General features: G+C 39.2%; 3 protein-coding genes across 7 annotated transcripts in view; 1 reads left to right on the plus strand and 2 right to left on the minus strand.

Annotated features, from left to right (window-relative positions):
• LOC133519630 (uncharacterized) overlaps positions 1 to 8554 on the plus strand; it is a 138370-nt gene extending 129816 nt beyond the window's left edge. The window contains exons 10-11 of the mRNA XM_061853669.1: positions 29 to 195; positions 501 to 8554. Coding sequence (XP_061709653.1) covers positions 29 to 195; positions 501 to 1549 — 1216 coding nt within the window. The 3' untranslated portion in view covers positions 1550 to 8554. The remainder of the gene's footprint in view (positions 1 to 28; positions 196 to 500) is intronic.
• On the minus strand, positions 6062 to 17009 carry LOC133519629 (uncharacterized). Of its 3 annotated transcripts, none has more exons than XR_009799648.1 (7): positions 16934 to 17009; positions 16400 to 16591; positions 14901 to 15142; positions 13121 to 13404; positions 11486 to 11727; positions 10531 to 10623; positions 6062 to 6316 (listed from the first exon to the last, which is right to left on the minus strand). XR_009799648.1 is itself a non-coding variant. In XM_061853667.1 (3 exons), exons 1-3 carry the CDS (start codon positions 16949 to 16951, stop codon positions 15128 to 15130), a joined length of 225 nt encoding a protein of 74 aa, XP_061709651.1. In that variant the 5' UTR covers positions 16952 to 17009; the 3' UTR covers positions 15021 to 15127. The 3 variants fall into 3 exon arrangements, 1 of the variants encoding a protein (XP_061709651.1); XR_009799649.1 differs by having other exon boundaries at positions 14813 to 15142; XM_061853667.1 differs by lacking the exons at positions 6062 to 6316; positions 10531 to 10623; positions 11486 to 11727; positions 13121 to 13404 and having other exon boundaries at positions 15021 to 15142.
• Positions 17010 to 18361: 1352 nt separating this feature from the next.
• On the minus strand, positions 18362 to 27387 carry LOC133519632 (cyclic GMP-AMP synthase-like receptor). 3 transcript variants are annotated; one of them, XM_061853671.1, is made up of 7 exons: positions 26953 to 27387; positions 25714 to 26011; positions 25222 to 25450; positions 24031 to 24336; positions 23439 to 23648; positions 22839 to 23000; positions 18362 to 21902 (listed from the first exon to the last, which is right to left on the minus strand). In XM_061853671.1, the coding sequence occupies exons 2-7, from the start codon at positions 26001 to 26003 to the stop codon at positions 21534 to 21536; spliced, it is 1566 nt and encodes a 521-aa protein (XP_061709655.1). In that variant the 5' UTR covers positions 26004 to 26011; positions 26953 to 27387; the 3' UTR covers positions 18362 to 21533. The 3 variants fall into 3 exon arrangements, with proteins under 3 accessions (XP_061709655.1, XP_061709656.1, XP_061709657.1); XM_061853672.1 differs by lacking the exon at positions 26953 to 27387 and adding an exon at positions 26871 to 26936; XM_061853673.1 differs by lacking the exon at positions 25714 to 26011 and having other exon boundaries at positions 26953 to 27385.
• Between the last annotated feature and the right edge of the window lie 519 nt (positions 27388 to 27906).

Genomic DNA, 27906 nt, shown 5'->3' on the forward strand with positions numbered 1-27906 from the left:
GCAAATATTAATTAGCTTTATTTTACAGTTTTTCTTCATGCGTGGAGCTTCCGTCGCCGCTCGTGCGAGTGTCCGACGAACCAGAGCTGGGCGAGGCGCGCTGCGCGTCCCTCCCGTCGTCGCCCGGCCTGTCGCGGCGCGGCTCGCTGGAGCGGCCCGCGCAGCAACAGCAGCCGCGCCCTATCAACAACACCGGTAAGTGTTGTTACCCAAATAAACAAATAAGTTCGTGCTGATATAGGTCAAGCTGACGTGTCTTGCTCATATGTCTCCTAACATAACAGACCAACACTGGTTTCACTTTTCATTAAAATTGCTTTGGTGTTGGTCTATTTGAACCTAGCTTTTATCGCCCAGCCTCTTGTTAAAATATAGTCTACTATTTATCTGGTAATTCATCGCTTAGAATCTTTACAAAATTGTAGCGTGTTTTCCAAGGATAAACATTCGCCGGAATCTACACCGGGCACAAGTTTAAAGGAGCGTTTTGGTATTTCCAGAGCTATCGGAAGGCACATTGCTCGGCGCGGCGCGGCGGCGCGGCTCGTGCGAGTCGGGCATCTTCTCGGTGGCCAACGAGGACCTGTGCGCCACGCACGCCGACTGCTTCTACAACGCCATGTGCCCCTGCTCGCTCATGGGCTGCCAGCGCTGCTGGTGGTGGCCGCGCCGCCGCCCCGCCGCCGCCGACGACGAGCTCGACTACCGCGACCCGCCGCTGCGCATGTGTGAGCATTGCCTTCTCATTTACGACAGACTGTTCAACGCCCGAACCTACAAGCGCGGCGCCGCCGGCTCGGCCAACTCTAGCCTCTTCGTCCTCGACGATTCCGCCCTTTCGACTACGACGGTGAGCTCGCTGCGGAGTCTAGACGACTTAGAAGAAGTCCCCTCCCGCGACGAGCCCCAGCCGCGGAGAATAATCGAGCACGACGCCTCACCGTTCCTGTGCGGCAAGCTCGACTCTAACAGACCGGATTCCGACGCCTCCGAAACGCCGGAGCCTCAAAAGGAATACCATATTCTGGACAGATGTTGCTGCGTGAGTCGCGCGAAATGTTTAAGCGGATGCGTCTCCCATAAACCTTTAGATGACGACGAGCTGAGCTATCTCCTTCAACGCGGTCCGCTGATCAACCATCTTCTAAACTCGTCCTGCAAGCGAACCTCCAGCGTGTACACGGACAGCTCGGAGGACGTGGCGTCGCTGGCCGGCTCGGACAGCCTGTACTGCGACGAGAGGATCCCGCGGCACGTGCGCTCGGCGCAGATATCCAAGATAGTGGAGTACTTCGAGCGCAAGGGCGCGGACTTCAAGTGCGACCGGACGTTCAAAAGTTCGCGTTTCAAAGTGAGCAACTTCAGTAAAGTGGAAATGTTACAGTTCGCGAAAGGTAAGGAGGGCGAGCGGAGTGAGAAGGAGTACTTCGTGGACGTTAAACATAGGGGGCTGGATGACGGCTGCGGGAGGAAGTGCGTCCAGCAGAGACTCATGATCTGTGAAGGCGCCGTCAAGTCCAAGCTTCCTCTCTTCGACAAGAAGTCGTAGCGACGTTGAGCGTTACAACTGATGTGTCAAATCGATAGTGATTCGATACTTCCACAGTAGTTACGGATAAATATTTTTACTCTATAATATACACGGCGATATTGGAGTGATTCAAGGCTAGTGCCGACGTTTCCCGTCTACATATTCTATAGATACGATGTATCGTGTTGAAATTTGTTTGGCCGACGGCCGTACTGTTTCGATTTTATTTTGACGACTGAATTAAAAGTAAGGTTTAGAGGGACGGTTGTAGATTTAGTTTTAGTGGAAATATTAGTTCGGGCGGAGATTCTCAGTTGATCCTACGATGGCCTATTGTTACGCAATAGTCTATGTTAGTCTAAATATATCTATGGCAGCATATAATCATTGTTTTCTAAACGAAGTGCATTCTTTATAGTTATACAGTTTATATATAAATTCGAGTTTTGTAAATACGTTTAGGTTTAATATGTTTCATTTAAACTTATTTATACACAGTATTATATTAGTACTTGCCAGTTCAGATAATTATAGTGTACATAAAACCGTAACTGTTAAGATTTAGCAACTGTCATAATAATATTTTTTGTACTTTTAAAGTGGCAGCAGTTTAATAGATAATTTAGTAATTTAACCTTTTTAGATTTTAATATACATCCTTAATCCTTATTAAATTTAATCGACAAAGTCATAGATTGAGTTATTTAAAATTGTAGTTTTTTTATATATTTGCTAAATAATTCTAAAATGGGTCGGCAAAGAACCGTTTCTGTATTTTTTACTTACGTCTGGTGTAAACTTTGCGTCTGAAGACTTACACAGAATTATTGATACCACATAATACAAATATAACACTTGGTTGTCAAATAGATGAATTTTATTTGTCAAACTGTCATATAATACAGTCAAGACATTCTCAACATCTGCACTATTTTTGTAGATAATTCTGAATAAGATTTAAGATCAGAGTTAAAAGGAAAATAAAGCAAGTCATTTTAATGAGTTTCTATCTTTAGTCAGTTTTCACCAGTAAAACAACGATGTGTTGAATTATTTGAGAACACAGCCCAACCTAATACATATTGTAAGTACGAATATATATTTCAGCATTCGACAGTAAAAATAACTTACTTTTTTCCTTATTCTGTGAGTTACACCAGACGTACGAGATAATATTTCGTATATCTATCCTAAATTAATTATAAATGTCTCTATATCTATACAGGCACGTAACTAGTCTTCACATGCGTGTCAAATGTCCGTCGAACTATTAACGAACAAACATATTCATATATTATTATATACATATATCTTTGCCGTAAGCAGCTGCTATAATGGAGTGATCATTATAACTGTCGGAAATTATGTGTCTTCGAGGACAATATTAGTGTGTGTTAAAACAAAATATGTCAAAAATACTGACCTTACAGTTTTTTAGATAATTATAAAGGGGCCGATTGATTCGCCGGACGATATCGGCCTGTCATTTATTCGCGATTGTCAGCTTTTGCGAATAACTGACAGACAGGCCGATATCGTCCGGCGGATCAATCGGCCCCTATTATATTTATTAATATTTAATGTGTAATGCAAAGACATGACTTAAGTTGTGACAACGTTGAGTTTTGTCTGTACCACTATCAGTATATCATAGTCTCCATTTCATATATGTACATCATTTGTATTGTATCCGGGAATAGTAACGATTTTCAAATATTATGACGCCGTGTTTCTGACAGTTTGACTGACATTCGCTCCTGCGGCAGCAACTCCATTATTATAAAATTAATGTACAAAATTGTGTCAAAACAAATGGAAATATTGAAAGGCGTGTCTCAGTAAACATAGTCAAATAAAGAATTAATCGCGTATGAACCTATAAAAGGGTGAATCAACTTTTTTTGTTTTGTTATCCTGTCCCGTTGTCCAAGGGACAACAGTGGCACAGTTTGTTTGAAGAGACGTTGTATGCCGTTCTATTAACATATATAGTCCTCCTCATAGTTTTCTATGACGGCGACCCCAAATAAACACATTATGGACGTTGTCTAGCATGAGCCCTAATGTGGTTCTATTAACATGCTTAGTAGGGGGCCCATTATGGACATTGGTTATAACGACCACAAAAACGCAAGTTTAATTCATTTAAGTACCATAAAATCAGTATTTCAATGAACTTTTGTCCCCTGGACAACTAATCGTAACCATGGCAACGAGTGACGCTAAAAAGTTGATTCTCCCAAAAATACATTTCTAAATTATGGTCCTAAAAACTATGTCTACGAGGGCCACGAGCGCAATGGCGTCCGAAGCGTAGGAGGTAATTTTTAATTTTATTTATATACTTACGCGCACAATTTCACTTTCAATTTAATAATGTCAAAAATAATGAAAGTTTTGGCTAAGATAAATACTTTATTCGGCTTCAAGCAAAGACTTGTTAAAACCAGTAGAGTCGGTCTAAATTAACTCTGCACAGCAATTGTGATATTTATTGTGACACTACCGCACATTTTCACGTCAAATTCAGTGCAGAGTTGGCCTAGAAGGATTCCGCTGTTTGATTCAACTTGTCTTGAAATGTGCAATCATTCTGAGCGCGCCTAAAATGGATTATTTTAATGAAAAACAAACGCAAAACACACAGAAATAAACAGATGACAAATATAATCAGCCAGTTTGTGTCTTGTTAAAATAATCCATTGATAAATGAAAAATATTTTTGTAAATACAGTATTACATATTTATTTAATCATCATCATATACTTTAAATCATGGTATATATGTCAGGGTATACTAAATCATTGTAAATATGAAGAGATTCCATTTTGAAGGTGTAAAGAGAAATTAGTTTATAACGGGCTCGTTTGTATGAGGATATTTCAGTGCCAAAAATAATTTGTATTTTTGTTCGATTGAATATGTTAAAAATCGCACACTTTGTTGAAACATTTCCTTGTGTTGAAACCACGCCGAATCTTATATATTTCAATAAAAACCGACGGAGGTAAAACAAATCTACTCGTGTCTGAACCAGCTATTCCAGGTAAATATCATTGCAGACTTGTTTTTTGAAGTTGAATAAGATTTTACCTGCAATAAGAAATTAAATGATTAAAACTTCCAGAGAGAAACATGTTCTTAACCCACAATAGACTGTAGACTGACACAATAGATACGAAAATAAAAATGATAGTGACATTTTATTAATTATTAGTTCAATAGACTATTCGTCTTAATAAAACGTCAGCATCATTTCATCAAATAAATTTGGTGTGGTTTATTTAAAAGTAATGAAAAACTCGAAAGCAATTAATTGTCCGTCCAATCGTTCCCAGTGCACGTGAAGCACTTCGTGTTAAACCATACGGCAAACGGGCCATTTTCCCCCCCATCTATAATGAAGATTTTGAACTAGAACTAAAAATCTAGACAACCTGGACTTGACTACTACACCAAAAAAAAAATTGATTGTACGAGTAATAGAAAAAAGTCGAAGAAAAAAACGTGTCCGCTAGTTTGACAGACACATGGCACTTTACTACGCCGTATGTTTTGTGGTCAATGAATTGTCAAAAGTAAATTTTTTGACAACCAGAATTACCCACTATGCGGTAACCCACTGAGCCGTACAGCGCCATCTCGAGTAGATGTCAAATTTGAAACACGAAATTGTCTTACTTAGACTTGACTCATGTAGTACAATTAATGAATCTTTGCTTTCACTGATGTTAAGGCGGGATTCCACCAGTGTGCGGCACAAGCATTTTTGAACTTAATATGCTTGTACCTTTACAGGTCCAGATCTGCTAGTGTGAAAAGTCACATAATATTAATAATTAATCCAACGCCCTACCGTTGCCGTATGTGTCCATACCATAGTCCTTTATTTGATACAACTGTGTAGTTAGCAGGACGCAAGACTGAAAGTAGTTAAAGGTTTTCTTTTCATACGTTTGTCTTTCATTCGCATAAAACAAAAAAATAAGAAGCACCTTTAATAGTTAAACTTAGAGATATGTCTTAATTTATCATTTCATTGGACGATCCCATAGGCTTTTGGTTATTGCAAAATTACCTCTAAAACTGCGTAAGAGAATCCAAATTGGCTTGTCTCATTTGAACATTGACCTTAATAGGTTTTATACTACTTAAATAATAATAAAAATACCATGTTATTGGGATGGTTCAATTTGCATAGTCAATATTGTTAGATAATATTATTTTCAATAAAACTGATTTAGTATAAATATAGTCCAGTTATTTCTGTTTAACAATAATAACCAGTTTCGCTGGTTTTTGTACTTTCCGAGACGTTTATTGAGACATTTTCAACAAAATTAAATGTCCGCCATTTTGTTAAAGTGTCATCACAAAATGGCCGCCACGAGAATGTATCGAAAACGCTCGGATTCTCGTCAACTATTATGAAATAATTGTAAAACTAACTACGATATTTGTCAAATGTACCTGTTACGACTACACTATATATAACGTGCAATAGCAAGGTATATTTAGAGAAACACCTGATTAACTTTATGAAAAATGTTCCTTGGCATTTTTTGCAGTAAGTTAACATGAAAAAAAATCCTTTTTACCCTTTTTCCAGGCGTAGTACGATTTATCGACCACATACATGCCAATAGAATTTCAACTTTAGCATTCCGATTTAAGGTTGAAATTTGATTGCACTTTCTAGAAATGTAACTTGTCTTCAAATCATTAAAGCTTGATTAATTTGAGTATTTTTGGATTTTTTGGGAAAACCTTGTAGATTGGTGCTGCCTGGAAAAGGTTAAAATTTAATCGTTTTAATACATTATGTTTACATTCTCATCGATATCTTTGTACTTGAAGGGTTTTAGAGCAATTATCGACCTAATATGAACCTAAGGTTGACACTAGTTCCTTGTCTTGCACCCTTACCAAGGAATGTTTCAACGCAAACTTGCCATTTCTAGAGCTGAGTTACACCATTTAAGCATATCAGTTTCAGGATACGTAGTTAAGAAATAGTTGTTTTTGGTAAAGGTGTTAATTATCATCAAAAATGGTTTATATTGAAGTTGGTTCAAGTCTGAATGGATCAATGAACCATGTTTGATCATTTATTGATACAAATAGAATAACCTGTTTTGGACACGCGCGTGTAATGTATATTACCCTATAGTTGGCACTCCACTAATGTTTGGCATCTTCAACCTTATTTTTAAGCAGCCGTGGCGACTTTCTTACAAATTAAGTGGGTGCCAATTACTGGTACTTTTCAATGCTAATCATTGGATAGTTTACCCTATGTAAAATGTCTAAAATACTTATAATAATATACATCAACGTTAATGAAACTCAGAATAGTGTTGTTAATGTTTTATTAATTACTTTAAACGCGCAAAGCTTGACGCAGATGGCGCTATAATAAAAATATATTGGATATGTCAAATCCAAAGAAACATAAATCACAGACTTTTGGGTTCCACAAAGTGTTATTTTTAGGCACTGGTCCCACCGCGAGCGAGTAAGCTATGAACTATCGGCTATTTTGTAGCTCAAGAAACGAACAAAAGATAATCGCTTTCGTGTAAATAAAAGAGAGAGATATATATTTATAGTTCATAGCTGGCTTGTTCACACCGCCGGCGAAGACACTCTCCCACCGCCCGGCGAGTAAGCGATAATTCCATACAATGTTTACTAGCCGCCCGCTGATTGTCAACTGTTTCTAGTACATAATTTTACTAGTTGATAGCCGAGCTCGCTGATAGTTGGCGGTGGGACCACTGTTTTCTAGTTGACCGCCGCGATAAAAGCTATCGACTATAAAACTAGCTCAGCGGTACTCGCCGGTGCCTGCTTGGCGATCAGACCGATCATTTTACCAAACACTCGCTTATAGCTCAGCGTCTAAACTAGTAAAACTATACTCGCTTCTCGCCGCTCGCCCACTAGTTTGTAGTTTATAGTTTCACTCGCTTATAGTTTGTAGCCGGCGGTGGGACCAGTGCCTTAAGGGGCTTCCAAACTTAATGTTGCCAGCAAAATAAAGCCATTGAATTTTACGCGCTTAATTCGACAGTATTAATTGAGAATTCGTAAACCTTATTGCAAATACTTAAGGTCCACAAATGGTCACATTGGTCACGTTACCCCCAAAAACGTCAACAGCCCACAATCTTCGTGCCTCCGACAACGTTCAAAGGGTTAAGTGTCATTACGAGTTTCTCATACTAATGTTGCATTAATTATTATTTGAATAAATCGTAAAGGCGCCAGACTTATTTAATGCAAATTCACTATTGTTCTAAAAATGCTTGGCGTTACTCAGTAAACCTATTTAGTTATCTTTACATGACGCAAAAGTAATACTAATTTTGAAATAACGATTAATTACTATCAACTGTTTTCAACGCAAAAGCGAAACAACTGCATAACTTCGATAAGCGATCGAGCAGTTCCTAATACAGTTTGAAAATAACGGGATCTTGGGTTCCATTGTGTTCTTGCTGTTCTTGTAGGTCGTTTTTAAGGTTTTTTTAAAGTCTATACTGCACTCCTGAGTCCACGATTTTAGTAATTTACACACCAATGGAAAATTTAATCAACACAACCCTTTACCGCATGTTGTTCCATATATCGCCGTTATAAATTCTATTCTATCTACAGTTATTCAAGATCAAATTTAGCGTACAAATAATTCTAAATGTCGTGCTGTAAAAGGTTAACCCCGGAATGTATTAATGTAAAGAAAGTTATCCTTCCAAGAACTCAAAAATAATGGTATGCTAACTGAAAGATTTGTACACTGCGCGAGGTTTGTACACTGTTTACGTATAAAATCCGCATCAACTTTCTCACAATCTGTGGTAAAAATATTTACACGTGCGTGTCCTTTAGTAAGTTAATATTGTTTTAAGGCACTAACGTAATCTGTTATACGGTTGTGTCCAGCCCGACTAATTAGTGTAAGAGCCGAGGAGGCGCAAGCATAATTTGTAACGAAGGTGTATTAAATATATTTTGTTTCAATGAGGTATTTTATTTTCTCCCATAAAACGTGAAATGCCTAGTTACACATGTGCAAGTTGCGGAAATTTTCCAAAAAGTCGGAAATTTTCACAGAAAAATTATGATATTTACATTTTATGTTTCGGGAAGTCTTAATCTCCATTACAAAATTTCATAATTTTGGATAGTTTCCGTCGGCACATCTCACTACTTCTGTTACAGAATAAATAATAGTACTACCGTACAGAAGGTAAACTTCCTCAAAACCGAAGTTTAACAGCGATTCAGGGTCGAGTGATGTTGTCCCATTCTAATGTATAGAACTTTCCGTTTCGGCTATTTAGGGTTGTCAAAATTCAAGTAATTATCTGTGGTTGTGTACGTAAAGGAACGTCAAGTTTTGCCAACCCTAATAATTGCTCAGGGGCCTCAGGGCAATTCTAACCGAACGGAGCAGAGAACGCCCGAACGCTCTAGTTTCCTCCCCCTGCTTCTCTAATATGGCGCTTCCACGCGGCGAATGACGCATGCATATGTTGATGCAGAGGCATTTCCACTGGTTACAAATGCATAATGCATCATGTGAACCCCACGTATAAAGAAATCGAACGACATACGCATGTGTTAGGAAGCGCTGGTGGCCTAGCGGTAAGAGCGTGCGACTTGCAATCTGGAGATCGCGGGTTCAAACCCCGGCTCGTACCAATGAGTTTTTCGGAACTTATGTACGAAATATCATTTGATATTTACTAGTCGCTTTTCGGTGAAGGAAAACATCGTGAGGAAACCGGACCAATCCCAACAAGGCCTAGTTTACCCTCTGGGTTGGAAGGTCAGATGGCAGTCGCTTTCGTTAAAACTAGTTCCTACGCCAAATCTTGGGATTAGTTGTCAAGCGGACCCCAGGCTCCCATAAGCCGTGGCAAAATGCCGGGACAACGCGAGGAAGAAGATACGCATGTTACAGTCAGCGTCAAATACTTCGTAGCAGTCAAAGTAGCCAAATAGTTCGGTACACCATATATTTAGTATGGTGTACCGAACTATTTGGCCACTTTGACTGCTACGAAGTATTTGACGCTGACTGTACATGCACTTTACAAGAGCCGTTTCAAAACAGTATTTCTTTTCGAAATTTAAAAATGTCAGTATCATTTTCGCAGAGCAGCTCAGCACAGATTTGATAGCTGAGCCAGTGGAGCGCATTCAGAAATACATCTTGTACTAGTAGCGCCTACAATTTTTATACTAGAAACAATGAGGTAAAATCAATGGTAGAAGAGTACGGGAGAGTTAACAAATTCTATATAGGGACCGTGCGCGTTCGAGGGTCTGCCATCTTGTGGTCTGAATCAGAACCATAAACATGCACATTTACACGTCAAGTGTTTTCTTGTGCATAGTAGGTTCTGCCATCTTGTGGGCTACATCGGAACAATAAACATCACATTTACGCCTCGCGCCAAAAATCTGACAGCTCCTGTGCTGCCTCCTACAGCTCATGCACGCTCCCTATAGTAAGACGAACAAAAAGAAAAAGGCTGAATCTCCCTTACTTCCTTTTTTAAGTTTCTTAAAATAAAAATGTACTTGTCATTAAATTTTTTTCACGTAAAATAAATAATTAAACAGATAACAAATAGTGTTTTAAACTTTTCGACGCCGTGTCAAACACAAAAGCTGTCACTCGGACGCCACGTCACCTAAGTGTCAAAACTGAAATTGAACTTTACGCATATGCACGTAGGTCTATGTTGCTCTGTGATCTGTGACGGATTAACCCGTCTTCGACGTTGGACCTACGGTACGGATATATCCGTCATTGGCGTCAAAAAGGTTAATAAATCCACACGAAGCAAGTTTTTCATTAACTTTGTTATTATTCAGGTGGCTTAAACTTTTCTCAAGGAACAATTACAAAATGTGTACGAGTATGTATAAAATAAAAAATATATTCACATAATTTCCATTATTATGATCAAAAAATAGGTATATACCTCTAAAACTTTTATTTCTTTGGTTATCTTGATTTTTTGTAGTAGTATTTATCTTCACGATCAGTGGCAGGGCTTTGGGTCTTCGGGCCATTTCTGTAACAAGTAGTAAAATAAATAGCACAATTATAATAATCTAAGTTTGTCATATAAATATACTAATTAAATACAATATGATGCATATATTATAATAGGTCATTAGAGAACTCGCAGTACACACGTTTTTTTTTTTTTATACTACGTCGGTGGCAAACAAGCATACGGCCCGCCTGATGGTAAGCAGTATCCGTAGCCTATGTACGCCTGCAACTGCAGAGGAGTTACATGCGCGTTGCCGACCCTAACCCCCGTGTATTAATTAATTTACCTTCCTATTCATAAAACCTTAAGTCCGCAGCAACCCCGGCCCAATTCACCTTCCCATACAAAGGGAGTTTCGTTCTCATTTTAACACTGCGTGTTGAATTGTAATGAAACTTTGCCCATACAGTGGCATGAGGTATATCTATGCCTAGTCGTTTTAAAATAATATAATAGACAAGCTGTAGATATTTGTTTAAAGTATTGTAAAATTGTTTGCATTTATATACGATATTTTTGTATTTAAAAAGTGCATTAGCGTCGTATTTTGATATGTAAATTAAGGAAACTATAGGTCAATTTACTGCTGCTTAATCTATTGTTCAATGTTATTGAATGACTGTTTGTTTCTGAATAAAAGAAAAAAAAAAATGAGAGCGTAACCACGTTTGTATGGAGACCCGAGCTTGCTGCGGACTCTTATAATGACGGATAAAGACTAACGCACCATATATTATTTAATTATCTACAGGCGTTTGCGAATAACGCCATTACCCATTAGTATGGGAGCGTGAATGCTTATTTCAATTGCATCCACGTTTAAGACGAATTCATTTAATGAAAAAAAAAACTCAAATTCAAAGAAAAGTCTAATTACCAATCGGTGCTTCAAAATCCTAGGCTGATCAAAACACTTGCAGCTCGCGCAGCAGGGCGGCGGCGGTTCCACTTTCTTCTTCGGTGGACACTTGCCCCCTATCCCCCCTACTCGGCCACCTGGTAGAAGACCTCCTCTACCGTGCCCGCTGGAGCTCCAGAAGCGATACCTTCCGTAGTACCCTAACAGAAGAAGAGCTAGGGTCGCGTTCCAGAGACCTATAGGGCCTAGGTAGTTGTAGACTGAAAAGGAAAGAAAATAAAGTTTAAGATTAGAAGCACGGAAAGCTAGTGATACTACCGACCTGTCTGAAAGCGAAACCAAGGTATGATCATTGATCTCAATCTCTTTGTCTAATACCATTACCAAAATGTGCCATATTTGTGTCTGTGCGTTCTGTACAATAAAGAGTTGCATACATACCTACATAACTAAAATAATTAATGAATATATGTTATTTTATTAAATTTCTGATTGTTAATTGTAATGAGAGAAAGTAATTGCAATACCTATTCACCGTGTTTTTTTTCCGTTAAGTAAATTTAAAGGGTGCATCCCTCAGCTTAAATTAAGTAATTTTCTCAAAGACGTCATTCTTTGTATTCTAATTAACTCCATTTCGGAGATAATCAATAATTATTTCTTATCTTATAAGGCCCTTACGAGCGTGTACACTTCCTTTAGGGCCTATTTACATATTGATTAGTGTTACATTTGCTACTAAACATACGTACTATCTCGGACGATCGATGTTCGAAATGACACTGATATATCACAGTTTACAATTGTTTGGTTGAGTTAAATGTAGGTAATATCCGTGTTACAGCAACGCTATATGCAACATTTAATTAGGTACTTTTATAAAAAATAATATATATTGTTATTATTATGTTATTATGAGCCCATACTGTCCCACTGCTGGGCAAAGGCCTCCCTCTTATTCTTCCACGTGTCCCTATCCTCGGAAGTCTCCCACCAGTCTCTGTCGAAGGCATCAAGTTCGTCCCGCCATCTCCGACGAGGTCTACCGTGACGCCTTACAACCTGTGGGACCCAACAGGTGGCTGTTTAGGCCCACAGGTCATCCGGCATACGGTAGACGTGCCCTGCCCAGTGCCATTTGAGCTTAGCGGCAGTTTCAGCTACATCAGTTATTCCAGTTTTGGAGTGTAGTATTGTATTTTTAATGCGATCGGTTAACTTCACGCTCAGAATACTATACGCTCCATAACTCGCTGACAAACCTTGAGTTTGGTTTTTTGAACTTTTGTCAAAGACCAAGTCTGTGCTCCGTAGGTGAGGATGGGGAGAATGCACATGTGTTTTCTTTTTAGTGATATAGGGAGGTTTCCCTTCATGTGTTCTTGTAAAGTTAGAAGCTTGGCTCTACAAGAGATCTGATAACTTTTTGAAAGTGCGAGCCATATGGTCTCGTCTTGGCAACGTTTTACATGATTTTTTTTGGTGCTATGTATTATAGATGGAAAGCTAGCCACGGAATAAGTCATCAAACTCCTCTATAGTTAGGTAGTTTTCCTTCGAATATTGTGTAGTTTTCTTCGAATGTGTTGTATGAAGCAAATTAATCACTTGAACACCTTATTCCGTGGCCAGCTCTTATACTATCATACTAACTTCTGTCAAACATGAACCGAAGTCTCTGCATAAATCCCCCCTTTTCACCCGCCCCAGCCCCTGCTCCACTGCCCACAACGCTGCCGCCATCGCCTATGCCGCCGCTAACGCTGCCGCTACCGCTTACAATTGCACCGCTGAACCCACTTGCCCCATCGCCGCTTTTGCCTCCGCTTTCAATGCCGCTTTTGCCTCCGCTTTCAATGACGCTCTTGCCTCCGCTTTCAATACCGCCTTCTCCTTTTCCGTCTCTGACTGCTGTTCTCCGTTTTAGTTCCTCCGCACTAATAAGTAACAAGCAGTTGGAAAATTAAATCTATAAACTCAAGTACGTCATCATTGTGCTTGATTGTGTTAGAATTTAAAGAGTTTACAAGCAATCCTATTAAATTTTTGGACGCTAAGAATCACCTATTTAAACCTTCGTATGGAGTTATCGTACCCATGGGGCCAAAAACACCTATGGTATTTGTGTGTTAGTGCCTTTTGTACCTATGGGACGCTCATTAAAGATAAAGATAGTTTATTATTCAAGTAGGCATACATATTACAATGCGCTTATGAACGTCAAATAAAGCTACACCGGCTCTAACCCTACCTCTGACCCGAGAAGATTAAAATCCCTCCTAAATTGTAGGAGGGTATCCTAATATGGGACCGGCAAGAAACTCGGCGGGACACATCTTTTTGAAACAACACATTAAATAAGAAAAATACAATTTAGATTACTATAGAATTAGATGAAAGAGACCTCCGAAGGGTGCGATTTATAACAATGACCACGCACGTAAACCTACCTAAGCTAATTTTGGTTGCCCCTTCTAACTTTATTTATCAACCTCAACGTATTTATTACAGTCCATTGTTCCGCTGTCCGAATTCACATCCAATGTGAAGACAGCCTAATATTGGAGCAGCAAAGAGGGATTTCCCCGTATAGTTTCTCCTTTTAGTTAGCCTTTTGTTTAATATTCAGGGATTCCAGATTGAAACATGAAATTTAGTAAGGTAATTCGGGGATTCCCCGTTAATACACATGTCTGGTATGTCTAGAAAGATAATGTTATCATTTCGATTCTGCATAATAAATTCAGATCGAGGCCAAGCGTGATAATGATATCGATCGTCTTGTCGATTTTCTTAGAAATGTTTTGGTGTTACAGATGGCTATTTGATAGGTACACAGTTATTGAGAATAATGAGTTTAAAAAACCCTCTGTAAATACACGCTATCGTTTTGGTCCATTATTCAATAATATAGGTGATTTTTGGTAGAATTAATCTTGATACGAGATAAACTTTGCAAGCATTTACGTAAAAAATTATAGACACTCAGTACGCAGGTCTATTTTCGGTATTATTCTAAGTTGGTATTAAATAAGAAAAATACCAACTTAGAATAATATCAAAAACGATAGGACAAATATCGAGTGAGTCTAAAAACAACAGTATACACTAACATCGAACATGCCCAAAGAAGATGTTGACGAATAACGAAATAAGCCGGAATAAGAAATAGACAAACAACAAAGATTACCAATTATGATATGGACGACCCACAAAAGTGACGAATAAAGAATGGGTGACGAAAGCAGAACGGGACGAATTTAAGAACTTGACAAAAAACGATTGAGACGAGCCAAGACGATACCCTATTTTCCGCTCTCAAGGGACACAATATAATAAACCTACCTACTGTGTTCTGGTCACCTTAAATTTTGAGACAAAGTTGTGCACATGTCGTCAGCGGACTACCAGCAAACTATTTAAATGAACCCACCAGTCACAAGGCAATACTGTTTTACATCTACACGGCAACATTGTCGCAGAACTGAAACAACTACCCGAAACTCATACTCGCATCTAATTTTCTATTTTTTTATTTATTGAAACACTTAAATCGCACGATAATTTTATTCAGTTTACATTTTTTTGCACTTGAAATTATTTTTTATGTCAAAAAGACGCTGTCATTCTTCTCTTTGCCTGGATAACTGTCACGTGTCTTCACCTGTGCGGGCACTGAAACAAGGAGGTAGAAATATTGTTTGCTGTCAAAGATTTCCAAAGTAAAGATAGGGGCGTTCATATAATTCCGACCGAATTCTCGTTTGGTGTGCTTCGATGGAATGCTACAACGCGATTGATGTCGGTGTTACTGACACCACTGTGATGGCACCATTCTTAGTGCACGTAAGGCCCCTCTTTGCAAAGTAACATATAAGTAAATGTTTACTGTTGGTTTATTTTTTGACAATAAATACAATCTTTATAGATCGTGACATTCACGACGACACCTGCCTTGACTCGTATTGTCACGTTACTAAAGCTTAGATTTGACACCAACATCGCGCAGCACCTGCGCGTCATCCTGGATGATACGATCTATAGTCTGATTAGTGGCGAGCGTTAAGCAAAGCGTTTGGCAAGGTGTGCAGTGGGTAGAACGACGGGCACGGAGGCCTCACATACTTTTTTATTTATGTCTACGTTAACTCGGTTAGGCCTTTCGCCGACTAGAGCGGGTGCACGAAGCGGGTGAGCGGGTTACCGAAAAATAGTATGAGCAACGCTATTTTGGTGCGGATATGCGTGCATCGGATCTTACCTACGATGGTACCCGCCGTGCGTATGACCTGCACCCTCCTCCACGTTACGGCTGCTCCGCTCGAGCGTTCCACTCAGTTTGAATACTAAATCGGCAATCACCGGTCAAGCAAGTAAAGTGTTATATCTGTAAAACTGTTCTTGTTTTTTAAGTGAAGCCTTGAAGAACCTGTGACTTGGACTCGCACTTGCACTGGCACAGATAGCCCATCTGCTGATAAAGGCCTTTGTTGTATGAGCGGCTGTAGCCCCAGTACTTGTAGAGCAGGGCTAAGACTTATCCTTACGTACTGTACGTGTGGTACCACACCCCATACAGACCATCGTCCACACTGTAAGTCTTAAGGCCCGTCCAGCCGCGATGATCAATTGATGTCCACAGATGGTTTTTAAGTGTCTTGCTTTTAGTACCTGTGACTTGGACTCGCACTTGTCTTGGAACGGATAGCCCATCTGCTGGTTGACGCCATTATTGTACGAGCGGCTGCTGCCCCAGTACTTGTAGAGCAGAACTGAAACCCATAGCCTGATGATCTGTTCGTATCTGAGACTCGCACTTGCACTGGAACGGATAGCCCATCTGCTGGTTAACGCCCTTGTTGCACGAGCGGCTGCCGCCCCAGTACTTGTAGAGCAGGGCTAAGGCCCTTAGCCCGATGACTATGTTCGTACCTTAGACTTGGACTCGCACTTGCACTGGAACGGATAGCCCATCTGCTGGTTGACGCCCTTTTTGTACGAGCGGCTGCCGCCCCAGTACTTGTAGAGCAGAGCTAAGACCCCCAGCCCGAGGACTATGCCAGCCGCCACGGGCACCCAGTCCTTGTCGCGGTCACTCATTTGAGTAGAAGTGGAAAAGAAGCACTGAAAAAAGAGACTTTTTTTATATTAAAGCAAAAATACGTATGTAATGCTTAGATTATACAAATATACAGAATTCTCATTGTCTAAGAAAACCGATGATTGACATCGATGACGCGTATTCAATCTTGCTCGACAGCTCAGAGCAGTAATAACCGGGCCTAAAAGGGGCAATGACGAGGCCGGGGGCTGTAAGGGGAAGCGCGAGCTTATAATCTCACGGTAAGTTTATGGGATGGCCACGTTCTTTACCCATACACCCAGAGCACCACAGTGTCACTGGATGTTGGCTGAGGTGTCACTGTATCCATCCAATATCTTTAAGTCAAGACTTCAAATCATTACCTTGAGGGCAAGGCTCATCCAACTGTTTCATAATTTTCAACGGTGACATTTGGATTATAAATCACAGAAATTGTTTACTGATAATATTAATCGAACTGCGTGCTGAATTCTTGAAGAAAATACATAATTGTTTTAATATTATGTCATTTTTGACATGGTCTTGTCTAGCATCTAGTTTGTAGCGGCAAAAAAGGCCCAACGTCAGTTATGACAGATATTTTTTATTTAATTGATAAAAATGATAAAGAAAGCAAGCAGATCATATGAATATAGGATCCACTGGACAAGATATGCATGGGGGATGGGTGGAAATGAGCGAACGGGATGGTCTTATGGAACTTTCAGTAGGAGTAGCAGAGAAAGTGCTACTATTGATTGTCCTTATCATAGTCTCACTTTTCATTTCTGCCTACTTCTAAAAAGTCCTAATTGCCACATCAAAACAGATTTATTGATGTTGCCCACCGGTAGGTAACAATGAACCCGACCAAATTACGTAGGTTGTTTTTGGTATGCGGTCAGGAATGTTAAAAGGTGATTTAATATCGTCGCATTGCCTATGTTCTGTCCTCACGAGCGCACGTATGTTTCTTCTCTATATTATTGTACCTCTATGAAGCAGTTAGAGCCGGACCAAGTTAATTATGCGCACAGACTTTGTAGTGATAAACGTCTAATTCCTATGAAATTATGACGCTTGTTGAGGTACCAGCACACTTTGTCACTTCAAAATCTATGCAGAATTCGTTCTATGCAGATTAACTACGCTAACTTTGCAAAAACTTGCCACTTTTCACAGTGACAATGAATAGCCCCGCCATGCTTCACGTATAATTTGCCATATTCTAATTAAGTTTTAATTTGGTATGTTTGTACGTCCGTCCGTTAGTTCTACGGCTATGATAAGTGCTACTCGGACTTTACGTACAATGTAGCATGTATTTCGCAAATGATTTTAAGCAATACCTATAACATACTACTTCTACAAATCAAAGTTATGGGAGCGACATGATATTGTATTACAAAGCCTATTTTTTTTAGTAGATTTTAATTACCTACTTGTACAGTCGCCATCGGATATATCGGAGCGGCCAAGGTGCTCACAAATATCTGAACATGCCTATATTGTCAAGGCGTTAGATTGCGTGTTCAGATATTTTTGAGCACCTTGGCTGCTCCCATATATCTGATGTCGACAGTAGTTTGTATTTAACAACGCAGCAGTCTACATTCTCTTACCTATTGTTGTATACCTAGTATAGTAGTCATAGTAGTCTGTGCCGAAAAAGAAGAGTCGTTGAATGTATGTGGCCCGATACATTCCACGACTCTTCTCTTTCCGAACAGACTATACATTTTACGTACCGTGACCCTAATGCTAAGGAAGGAAAGGCAATGTTTTGCTTTCCCAAATAAAATACAGACAACTCGGTGGTTAATCATTTATTACAATAATCAGTCATTATAATTATCTTTGGACCCTTACAGAAACAAAAACATAAACTTTAAACTGTCCTTGTGGTAAAGTTGGAAATACCCGACAACGGGTACCTACTGTTATAAATGAAAATCGTACCTACCTTTTTAGGGCCTACGATGGACATCGACATTTTTGTTATCTGCCTCTCTGCCGCTCAAATATGCAAGAGCGATAGAGGCAGATAACAAAATCTCTATTTCCGACGTTTATGGTAGACCTTCCCATCCCTCAATCAATCAAAAAGACGTGGCAGTCAATATGTTAATTCGGTCAAAAACTTAAATGTAAACAAGTAATAAATTAATAATAATGATTACTGACATAAAAAATAGGAATATTATGGACGTAACAATTAAGCAAAGATAAAGATAAATGCGAAGTCACGACAAACACAGATTACTTCGGAAACGGTGTATGTAATAACGAAAATCATCAATATCTAAAGCACAAGCACTTCAGACGTTGGCAACGCTTAGTTAGGCATCTATAACGCTTTGGCAGAGTCGTCTCGGCGTTTTTCGAAGATCAAGTGTTTCTAGTTTAGTATCTAGAGTCAGACCAAGACAAGTTTTCAGCGATTTTGATAGCCCACCCTGTGCAAGTGTTAAGTAAACGTCATAATTTCATAGAAGTTTGACATTTAAAGTAACACTTGCAGAGGCTGTGAAAATCGCTGCCAACGTATCTTGGTCTAACTCTAGATATTTTCGATTTTCAAAATGAACCGGTTCTGAAGCTTCACCAATGCGTCAAATAAAATAAACAAATACTGGGCTACAAATACAATACAACAAACTTAATTAGTCACAATTTTTTAAAGGAAAGATTCATTTTCGTTTAAGAACTATAAGATATGCAGTCTAAGATTTTGTAAGCTGCGGCCTACTTTATGTGGTCAGTTGGGTTGTCAAAAGCTCACGTTTAACACTCCAGTAAGCACAAGACATGGCACCATTGATATAGTATAATATGTCAATCATTGGGACAGGACAGCGTCAAACAAGCCAGTTGTCAAAAAAGCTATTTCAGCTTTTTTGACCACTAGGTGCACGAATTTTTCTTAGACTTTACGAGTACATCTTTTCTACTATCAATGACTCTTAGTATATATATATATAAGTATTTCTTAATTATAAATACGCGAGGACTATTATAGACACTATATAAGCACCATACGTACGGGTGAAATTGTTATCTTTGACCATTACGCTGAGGGGTGGATATGTGGGTCATACTGAACAACTTTTACTATGGGGCTAACCCAGAAATCGTGAAAAAATATTTGTCGTTCCATAGAAAATAGATTTTTTTTCGCGATTCCAGGTTTGTAGGCCCATAGTATAAGTTGTTCAGTATAACCTACGTATCCAACCCTCAGCGTATCGTCAAACATAACCATATCACCCAATTTTTTAATTGGTTATTCTCCAGGACTAAACCTACTACTCCGGGGTCGGTGCTACGGGGAAGGCCGGTCAAATATAGACATAGATGGCGCTCTCGACGATGGTACATTTTTATTTTATTTACCATAAATAATCAAATTGACGATTACCTTCCCCATTGCCCCCATAGACCCGGCAGATATGGATGGATACATGTATTTAAAAAGGTGAGTCCCACTCCTTGTCATTTCGTACTAATTTATAAAATTAGTACGAAGTGGCGAGGAGTGGGGCCCTCTTTTGTGAATTTATTTATTACAATTAATACTGTAATGTCTAGCGTCCTTCATAATTATATTACACAATTATTTTAAGTAACCATTGCTGTAGGTATCTTTGAAATTGAGATATTATAATCTTATCGAAATAACTTTTCGATAGGTATTATGTAATTACACACAATTATTATAAATAATTATAATTACGATACAAGTGCGAAAAATAGGAAATTCGAAACGAGTGGCGATAAATTAAAACACGAGCGAAGGGAGTGTTTTAAATCGACACGAGTTGCGAATTATCTATTCGCACATGTATCGTACAACGTTTTACGGTACATATGGCGTTTTAAATGTTCGACACAGTAACGTAATATGCTAATTTTCGCACTAGTGCGGCAAAGTAGCACCATATGTACTGTAAATAATATTTAAATAACTAGCTGCTTTATAATGTGGCTTTCCATTAGAGCTTTCCTTCCTTAAGCTTCATGCGCAATAAAGACCTTTCTATCAGAATTTCTGTTGGGATTTCAGATAAAAGGACCTTATTGCACTTGAAGCATAAGGACCCTTTTGTAATGGAAAGCCGAAATCGAAAGGGTCGTTTTTCTTTTTTTACCGACAATGATTGTATCTCCCATAACTTGAATAAGGAATTAAGTACTTGCATACTCGTAGCACGCTGGATGTATTAACTTTGTATCAGAAATGGGGCGGTTGGCACTGAAAGTGTTAAAGTTATCACTACAATATTTAAACGTTTCACATGAAAACAAATCCTGTATCTTGCCAACCAGATCGGCTACGTCAGCCACGCGAGAGCATACGAGTATGAACGCCAACAAACGAGTTGATGAAGCAGTCGCCATGGCCGAAAACGGCCAAGAGCATATATGTGTCGCTTAACTTCAAACTCAGATTAATCCATTCGACCCTCTCAGCAAATATCTACCTTATTACCTTTTCATAATACCAAAATCGCATAATCTGACAGATGGATTTACCCGAGTTTGAATTGAAGCTAAGCGACTCATATATATACAAATGTAGTATGGAGACATCGACCGTCGGAAAAAAAGAACTACACAAAAATGTAAATGCAAATAATTCCTTATCATAAATTTTAATCCTAAAATATTTTTTTGCTCAAGATAAAAGTTTGACTGGCAACAAAATTGGCCGTATTATGTATAAAAAAAATATTTTTTCGAATTTGACAGCTAATGGTAGATGGCGCTACACGGCTTCATTCTCGTTCGGTAACTCACAAAACAATTGTTTTGGGAGTCACCGAATCAATCAGTCAATTGACTGATTGATTGATTGATTCAGTTACCATACAGCGCAATCTTATTCAGCTGTCCAATTCAAGGGAACGATGTTTTTTTAGACTACATATCTTACAGATTTTCACAAATACATCCAATCTCACTGCCAGCCAAAAAAATCACTTTTCAAATGTGCAAAAATTTATCGTTGTACTCCTTAAACTGACTATCCGTCAGCAAATACTTCGCAGCCCACTTATATTTCGACGGATCGTCCAAAATCGGCACCAGTTTCTTCAGCTTATTCGCATAGCCTATCAAAGTGGATCTCTCAATATGGCCGATGAGGTTATTTTCTTTATTCCAAAAATAAGCTATCTCCCCGGACTCTAGATGCTCGATGAACTTTTTTACCATAATGTTGAACAGGTCGGCGGGGCTTCTGCGCCAGAAATAGGGGTCGCTTTGCCGGGCCATAGCCTCGTGGTAGAAGATTGTTTTGATGTAGTAACTTGCTATTTTGTTTAACCCTTGGGAGTCGCGGAGTTTTTTGATCTGAAAATGAAACAGTATTACCTACTATACTTCTTTGACACTAGTTTTTATCGTTTATTACGTAGAATTGAATGGATATATCAATATGAGTTTGATCTAAATATGTCGTTACTGATTCCCATCTATTATAGAGGTTATTATAAGTACATTAAAATCCAGTCAGTAGTTTAACGGGAACATACCAACTTTCGCATTTAATATTAGTAGGTATGGATAAGCATTATCACATTTACTTATATATATATATGATAACGCTACTATTTAATGTATTTCAATATCTTTGCAATGTGTCTAAATTATGATGCAACAATAATATTAAAAAGATACAAAAGAATATCGAGTACCTGTTATCTTGAGATTATATTATAAACATTAAACATGTGATTCATTTCACTTCAGTAACTATCACCAAAGAGAATTGATTGTAATAGAGAGGTAAAGTGTAAGAAAAAAACGTGCCCCTAATTTTGACATCCAAAACAAATTGCGCCGTACTGCGACATATGTTCGAAGCACGAAATTGTCTTAGATTTTACACATCTTACTCAACAAATGTATCTTTGCTATCACTAGAGACGAAGCCATCACCAGCCAATTTTCCCACCATATGGGTCTAGGGATAAACCGCTCTGCGGGATGGGGGAGGGATTGGGGGTCTTGGTTACTCAGATGGCAGAGCGCTGGAGTATCGATCCAATGGCCGTGAGTTCAAGTCTCACCCAAGGCAGTAATTTTTTCGACTTTTAAATTTATTCTAAGCTTAATAGCATCGTTCGCAGACGTTTCTACTTGTTCAAAATTAACAAGGTTAGGTATTATTATTTCCAAAATTGTATGCCCGAGCAGGGAATCACGTACCGACTATAATTATAAGACTAATGTAAGCCCACTGAGCTGGGATTGCTGAGAACATGATAACAATTGAATATAAATTACCAGTCGTATGGCCTGGCGCATGTTCTCTGAGGCATGCATGATGTCGCGCTCCTGCAGGTGCATGGCGATCCGCCACGAGCGGTCCGTGTCGTATCGGTTCAGCCCGCCCTTCATAGGCTTCGGCACCACCATGAATATTTCGTGGTGGCATTTGTCTGGCACCTGCGAGAATAAGCTGTATCTACATTTTTCGTATTTTCAATTTGGCTCGATCCAAAGCTTTGAAAAGTGAATTAGTAAGATGCTGACGCCAGCGACAGTCAAATTCCGAAATGGAATGAATAAATAAGTTAATTAGTTATAGTTTAGTTACGTATGAGTATGAGTTGATTAAAGTGTTATCTTTGTTTTAGATTCAGACAGATTGCATGTGGCCAGCCTAGATTGGTCTCTGACGGATATATTTAGCTCCTTATTTTGTATTCGCTTGGAGCCTGTTTTCTTTATTTTGGACTAACACGAATAAGTACGTATAGTAGGTAAGCCGAGTTACAAAAGCAATATTTGTTTTATTTGAAACTTATTATTCAATAAAGATTCAAACTGTAATTTATAAACAATATTTTGTACTTTGAGCCTCACGTAAGTAATAAGTCCTACCTTTCTATACGGTCTGCAGATAGGCCAGCGTTCCTCGGGGAACTTCAGGGCCGGGACCAGGTCCACGTCCAGCCGGAACCCCGTCGAGTTCTCGATGATGAGCGTGATGGCGGGCCCGCTGGACGACAGCCGCAAGGTGTACGCAATACCATCCACGTTCATTACGCGGCGACCGGGGAAACTGGGGTGTACGGGGAAACTGTTCATTGCCTATGAACAGAGAATGCTAATTAGCCTTTGAATAATAAAGAATATAAGCTAGGTAAGGTAAAAAATAACAGAAGCCTAGAGTGATATAGTCTTGGTCTTCAGAGATATTGTGGTGTAAGTATGTCTGCAATAGTTACCTACATAATACAAGTTGCTATACTTCTATAATTTTATAATTATTGGAAACAGGTTTCTATGCAGGGGGGTTAGTTATATCTGCAGCTTATTATAGGTGCATACTATAACTTTACAGCTGCTTAACTGCTTTAGGTCAAAGTGAACGTTAGAAAGATGCAAAAATTATTGTAACTAATAGAGCATGTCAAACAAAATGTTATGATAAAAATTTTGTTAATTTGCACACAATATCAAAAAGGTTTACCTTGTTGACAACGCTTTTGAACCAGTCAGTAAACTTCGAGCGGAGCAAATAGTTTCTCTCATCCAACCAGTCATGCGCAGTTCTATTGATAACCCAGTCCGCGCCGTCTCTCTTCGGCAGGTTTTGGAACTGTGTCCCGGCCTTCAGCTGTATGAAGCCGGGGGCCTTGGGCTCGAGGACTATGTCGCTGTTGGCCGGGTTAGGGGCCTCCTTGAGGTTGACGGGTAGACCGATTATGATGTCCATGTCGAATTCATCGGGCTTGTTGATGCGTAGCCGGTCGTAGTGGCTGCCCGCAAATTGTACCTGAAATTATTACAATGTAAGTAGTTATTTTAAAAACTTGTATGAGATTCATCTGATCGTTCGTTTTACTGCTCTTGGGAACACTATTATTTAATGTATTATCAATAATCTTCACTATAACCTTAGGACAAACATTATAAACATGATAAACATTATACAGTGTTCTAATTTTTTTTTCAAGGCACTTTCAGTTTAGAGCGATGTCTACTGTAGTGAATAGAATCTCGAATGGGACCTGTTTTCGTTGAATCTGTTTGTTGTCTTACGTTTGAATTAGGATCCTTGAATCGCTTTTTCAGACTAGGCTGACTGAACGAATATTCCGGTCCGTTTCAAGGGTGTCACCAGGTGGGAGCAGGGGGGAGGCAACTGCCCCCTCCTAGAGACTAAAATTCGTAACTATATTATTATTATTATTTATAAATGCACAGGCAGCTTATAGCTGATATGTGCACATCAATGTCCTGCACTTGTGTTTTGTCCATTAATAAAATGTTTGTCGAGTCTATTTTTAAAAGAATTCACTGAGGGTGCACTGATTACGGATTTGGGCAAACTGTTCCACACTTTCACTACGCGGTTAGACAGGAAGTGTCGTCTTGGGTTGCTACTACTCTGCGTCCGTGTCAGCTTCAGAGAATGTCCTCTCAGTCTGTCACACATATTCCGAGTGAAAATATCACTCAATGCGGGTACGTTGGAGTGTCCTGTAAGTATTTTGTATGTTTCTATTAAGTCACCGCGTTGCCTTCGCTGCTCTAGGGTTGTCAAGCCCAATTCCTTTAACCTATTCTCATATGGTCGGTTGCGAAGAGATGGAACCAGTTTTGTTGCTCTTCTTTGGACTTTTTCAATAATATGTATGCAAAACAAAATAATACTCACTGTGCTTGAATAGCGGTTGTAGTATTTATCTGCTACCTTCATCTGCTCATGCAACCGGTGAAATATGTTCATAAACACATTATAATGCTCCTCAAACTCTTTATCCTTTAGCGCTATGTACCGCACATATATGTCATGCAGCAGCCCATTCATGTTTGTGATCACCGGCTTCTCCGGAACAACCAGCACAGGCTCTGCGGGTAAAGCTGCAGACAACTGGGATCCCATTCTGAAAAAAGACATTGTATAAACAGAATGACTTTGTTGCCATTTTCAAACAAAGTTAGTTACTGGGCCAGACTACAGACTGGATCCCACGAGGATTGATATCAGGGCAGAGGAAGACCAAATAAGAGTGGCAGGCCAACTACACACACATTGTTAAGTGGCGGCACAGCACATTATTATTGTGGGATATAGGACCAAATCGTGGGAAAGAGGGTAGGCCTTTGCCCAATAGTGGAAAACTAAGACTAAAAAAAAGGAACTAACACAGCGCTGCCTACAGCACAGACCACGTTGGTAAATAAATTCCACGCAGAATATCCTCCTTGGTTTTCCGCTTCTTGCCTGGCCAGTTCCCTCTGCCTTGCCTCTGCCCTCTCTCTTTCTTCTTTTTTCTTTTGTTCCTCTGCCTGCGTGGACGAGGATGAAGTCAGGTAGTATGCTCCGGCACCTATGGCTAAGCCGGCTAGGCCAACCAAGCCTGCTACTTCCCAGCTGCTTAGTGACTCATCATCATCACTACTATTGCCGTTGGTGCGATTTCGATTTTGACTCATGATTACGGCTGAGAAAAATAAAGCATATAACAATTCCAAGTACCTACGTATTTTAAATAGATTACTTATTACATTATAAGCTAAACCTCGTGGTCAGTATTTTGCTTTGACATATATCTAAGGATGGGCCTTGGTGTCACTCTCGAATTCGAGCCAATCATGCAATCTAACGGAACTAGTTGCGACCAATCGCGCGCGTGATGCGAACTCATCAACTAATCGCGTTGCGGCGTTAGACTGCACGATTGGCTCGAATTCGTGTGCGTGACACCGCTGTACTGGCCCCATTCTTATTGTTCGTAAGGCCCGTCCTTATACATGTCAATGCCTTACGGGCACTAAGAATGGTGCTAGTTCAACGGTGTCCCTCACGAATTCGAGCCAATCGTGCAGTCTAACGCAACTAGTCATGCGCGTGATGCGAACTCACCAAACAATCGCATTGCGGCGCGTTGTACGATTGGCTCGAATTCGTGTGCGTGACACTGCTGTACTGGCCCCATTCTTATTGCCCGTGACGCCCGTCCTTAGATATTTGTCAATGGTATTTTGCGGTTATGGAGCGGCGAACCTGAAGCCCATGGCACCAAACATCTTAAAATAAGCCACTGACACGGATAATTCTAAAAAAAGATATCGGTAGCGGAACAATATTAAATTCTATATTATGAATGAGTTGAATGCCTAACCCGATAATAATTAGAAGTAAAAAAGTAACGAGTCTTATTAGAATACAATATACTATGAACTACATTTACCTATCTCTCATACTTATTTGAATCGAATAGCATAGGAACATGGGCACTTGAAACGATAATCAAGTGGCGTGGGCGTGGCGCAGCATTTACACACCAAAGATATACCTACTCGTATGTGCCGCTATCACACATTGAATGTACGTTAGGTACACTGAGCATAATTATTTTCAGGTTAAGAACTAAAAACTTACATTACAAAACACAAATGTAACACCGGAATTCTGATGCCAAAGTGTGCACTTGCGATAATATCTTCGCGAAAATTGTTTGCTCTTTCGACGACAGACTGCTTTTATACCGACGCGTCAGTTGATACCAGCGACAAAAATCTTTTTTTATTATTCGGGGAATTCCAGCTCCGCGCTCTACACTTCTACACTAGGGATGGGAAAAAATAATCAACTGCACAAACAATCGATACTATTAATCGACTTGCATGTTAAAATGAATCATTAGACATTTTGTGTTTTATTACTGAGGGCCTACCGCGAAACACAGAAATTTCCAAATTGCAGGCATCTTTCTCTTTTACTACTCGTACGATTAAGGCTTACGCCTTAGGCTTAAGCTTACTAGGTATATACTTAGTGTGACAGAAAGATGCCAATTTGCGAACTTCGGTGTTCGCGGTAGACCATCTGTTGATTAGTAGAATTATCCTACTTTTCCTTTAGAATTATCTATCAGTATAAAAAAATGTAGATTCATAATGCAAAATTAAATTAAATTAAATTGTTCATAAATTTTATATCAGTAATTGTATAAACTTCATATTTCTTAAATGTTATCATTAATTAAGTACTTAACTTATTTATAATCTTCATTTTAGCTTTTAATTGCCTTGTTAATTGTTTAATACGTGCATTTTGTTTTTCTCAGAGCAATAATTGTGTTACCTATAAGTGGAAACTGTTCTGGCTGTTGTATTAACTTAATTTGTTAAACTGTATGTGTATTGATATGCTGTTTGTTTCCCTTTGCAATAAATAAAAAAAAAAAAAAAAAAAAAAAAAATTGATTTATTCTTTACAAAATCGAATGTGGCGTCTCCTCTCAGTCAGACAAATCTCAGTGAACTTCGGTCCACATACACAACTCCCGCCAGGACAGAGTACTTTCTATTGGCCCTCTCTCTAGAGAGGGCT

Source organism: Cydia pomonella, chromosome 7, assembly GCF_033807575.1.
Source record: "Cydia pomonella isolate Wapato2018A chromosome 7, ilCydPomo1, whole genome shotgun sequence".
In the NCBI taxonomy this organism is placed as follows: Eukaryota; Metazoa; Arthropoda; class Insecta; order Lepidoptera; family Tortricidae; genus Cydia; species Cydia pomonella.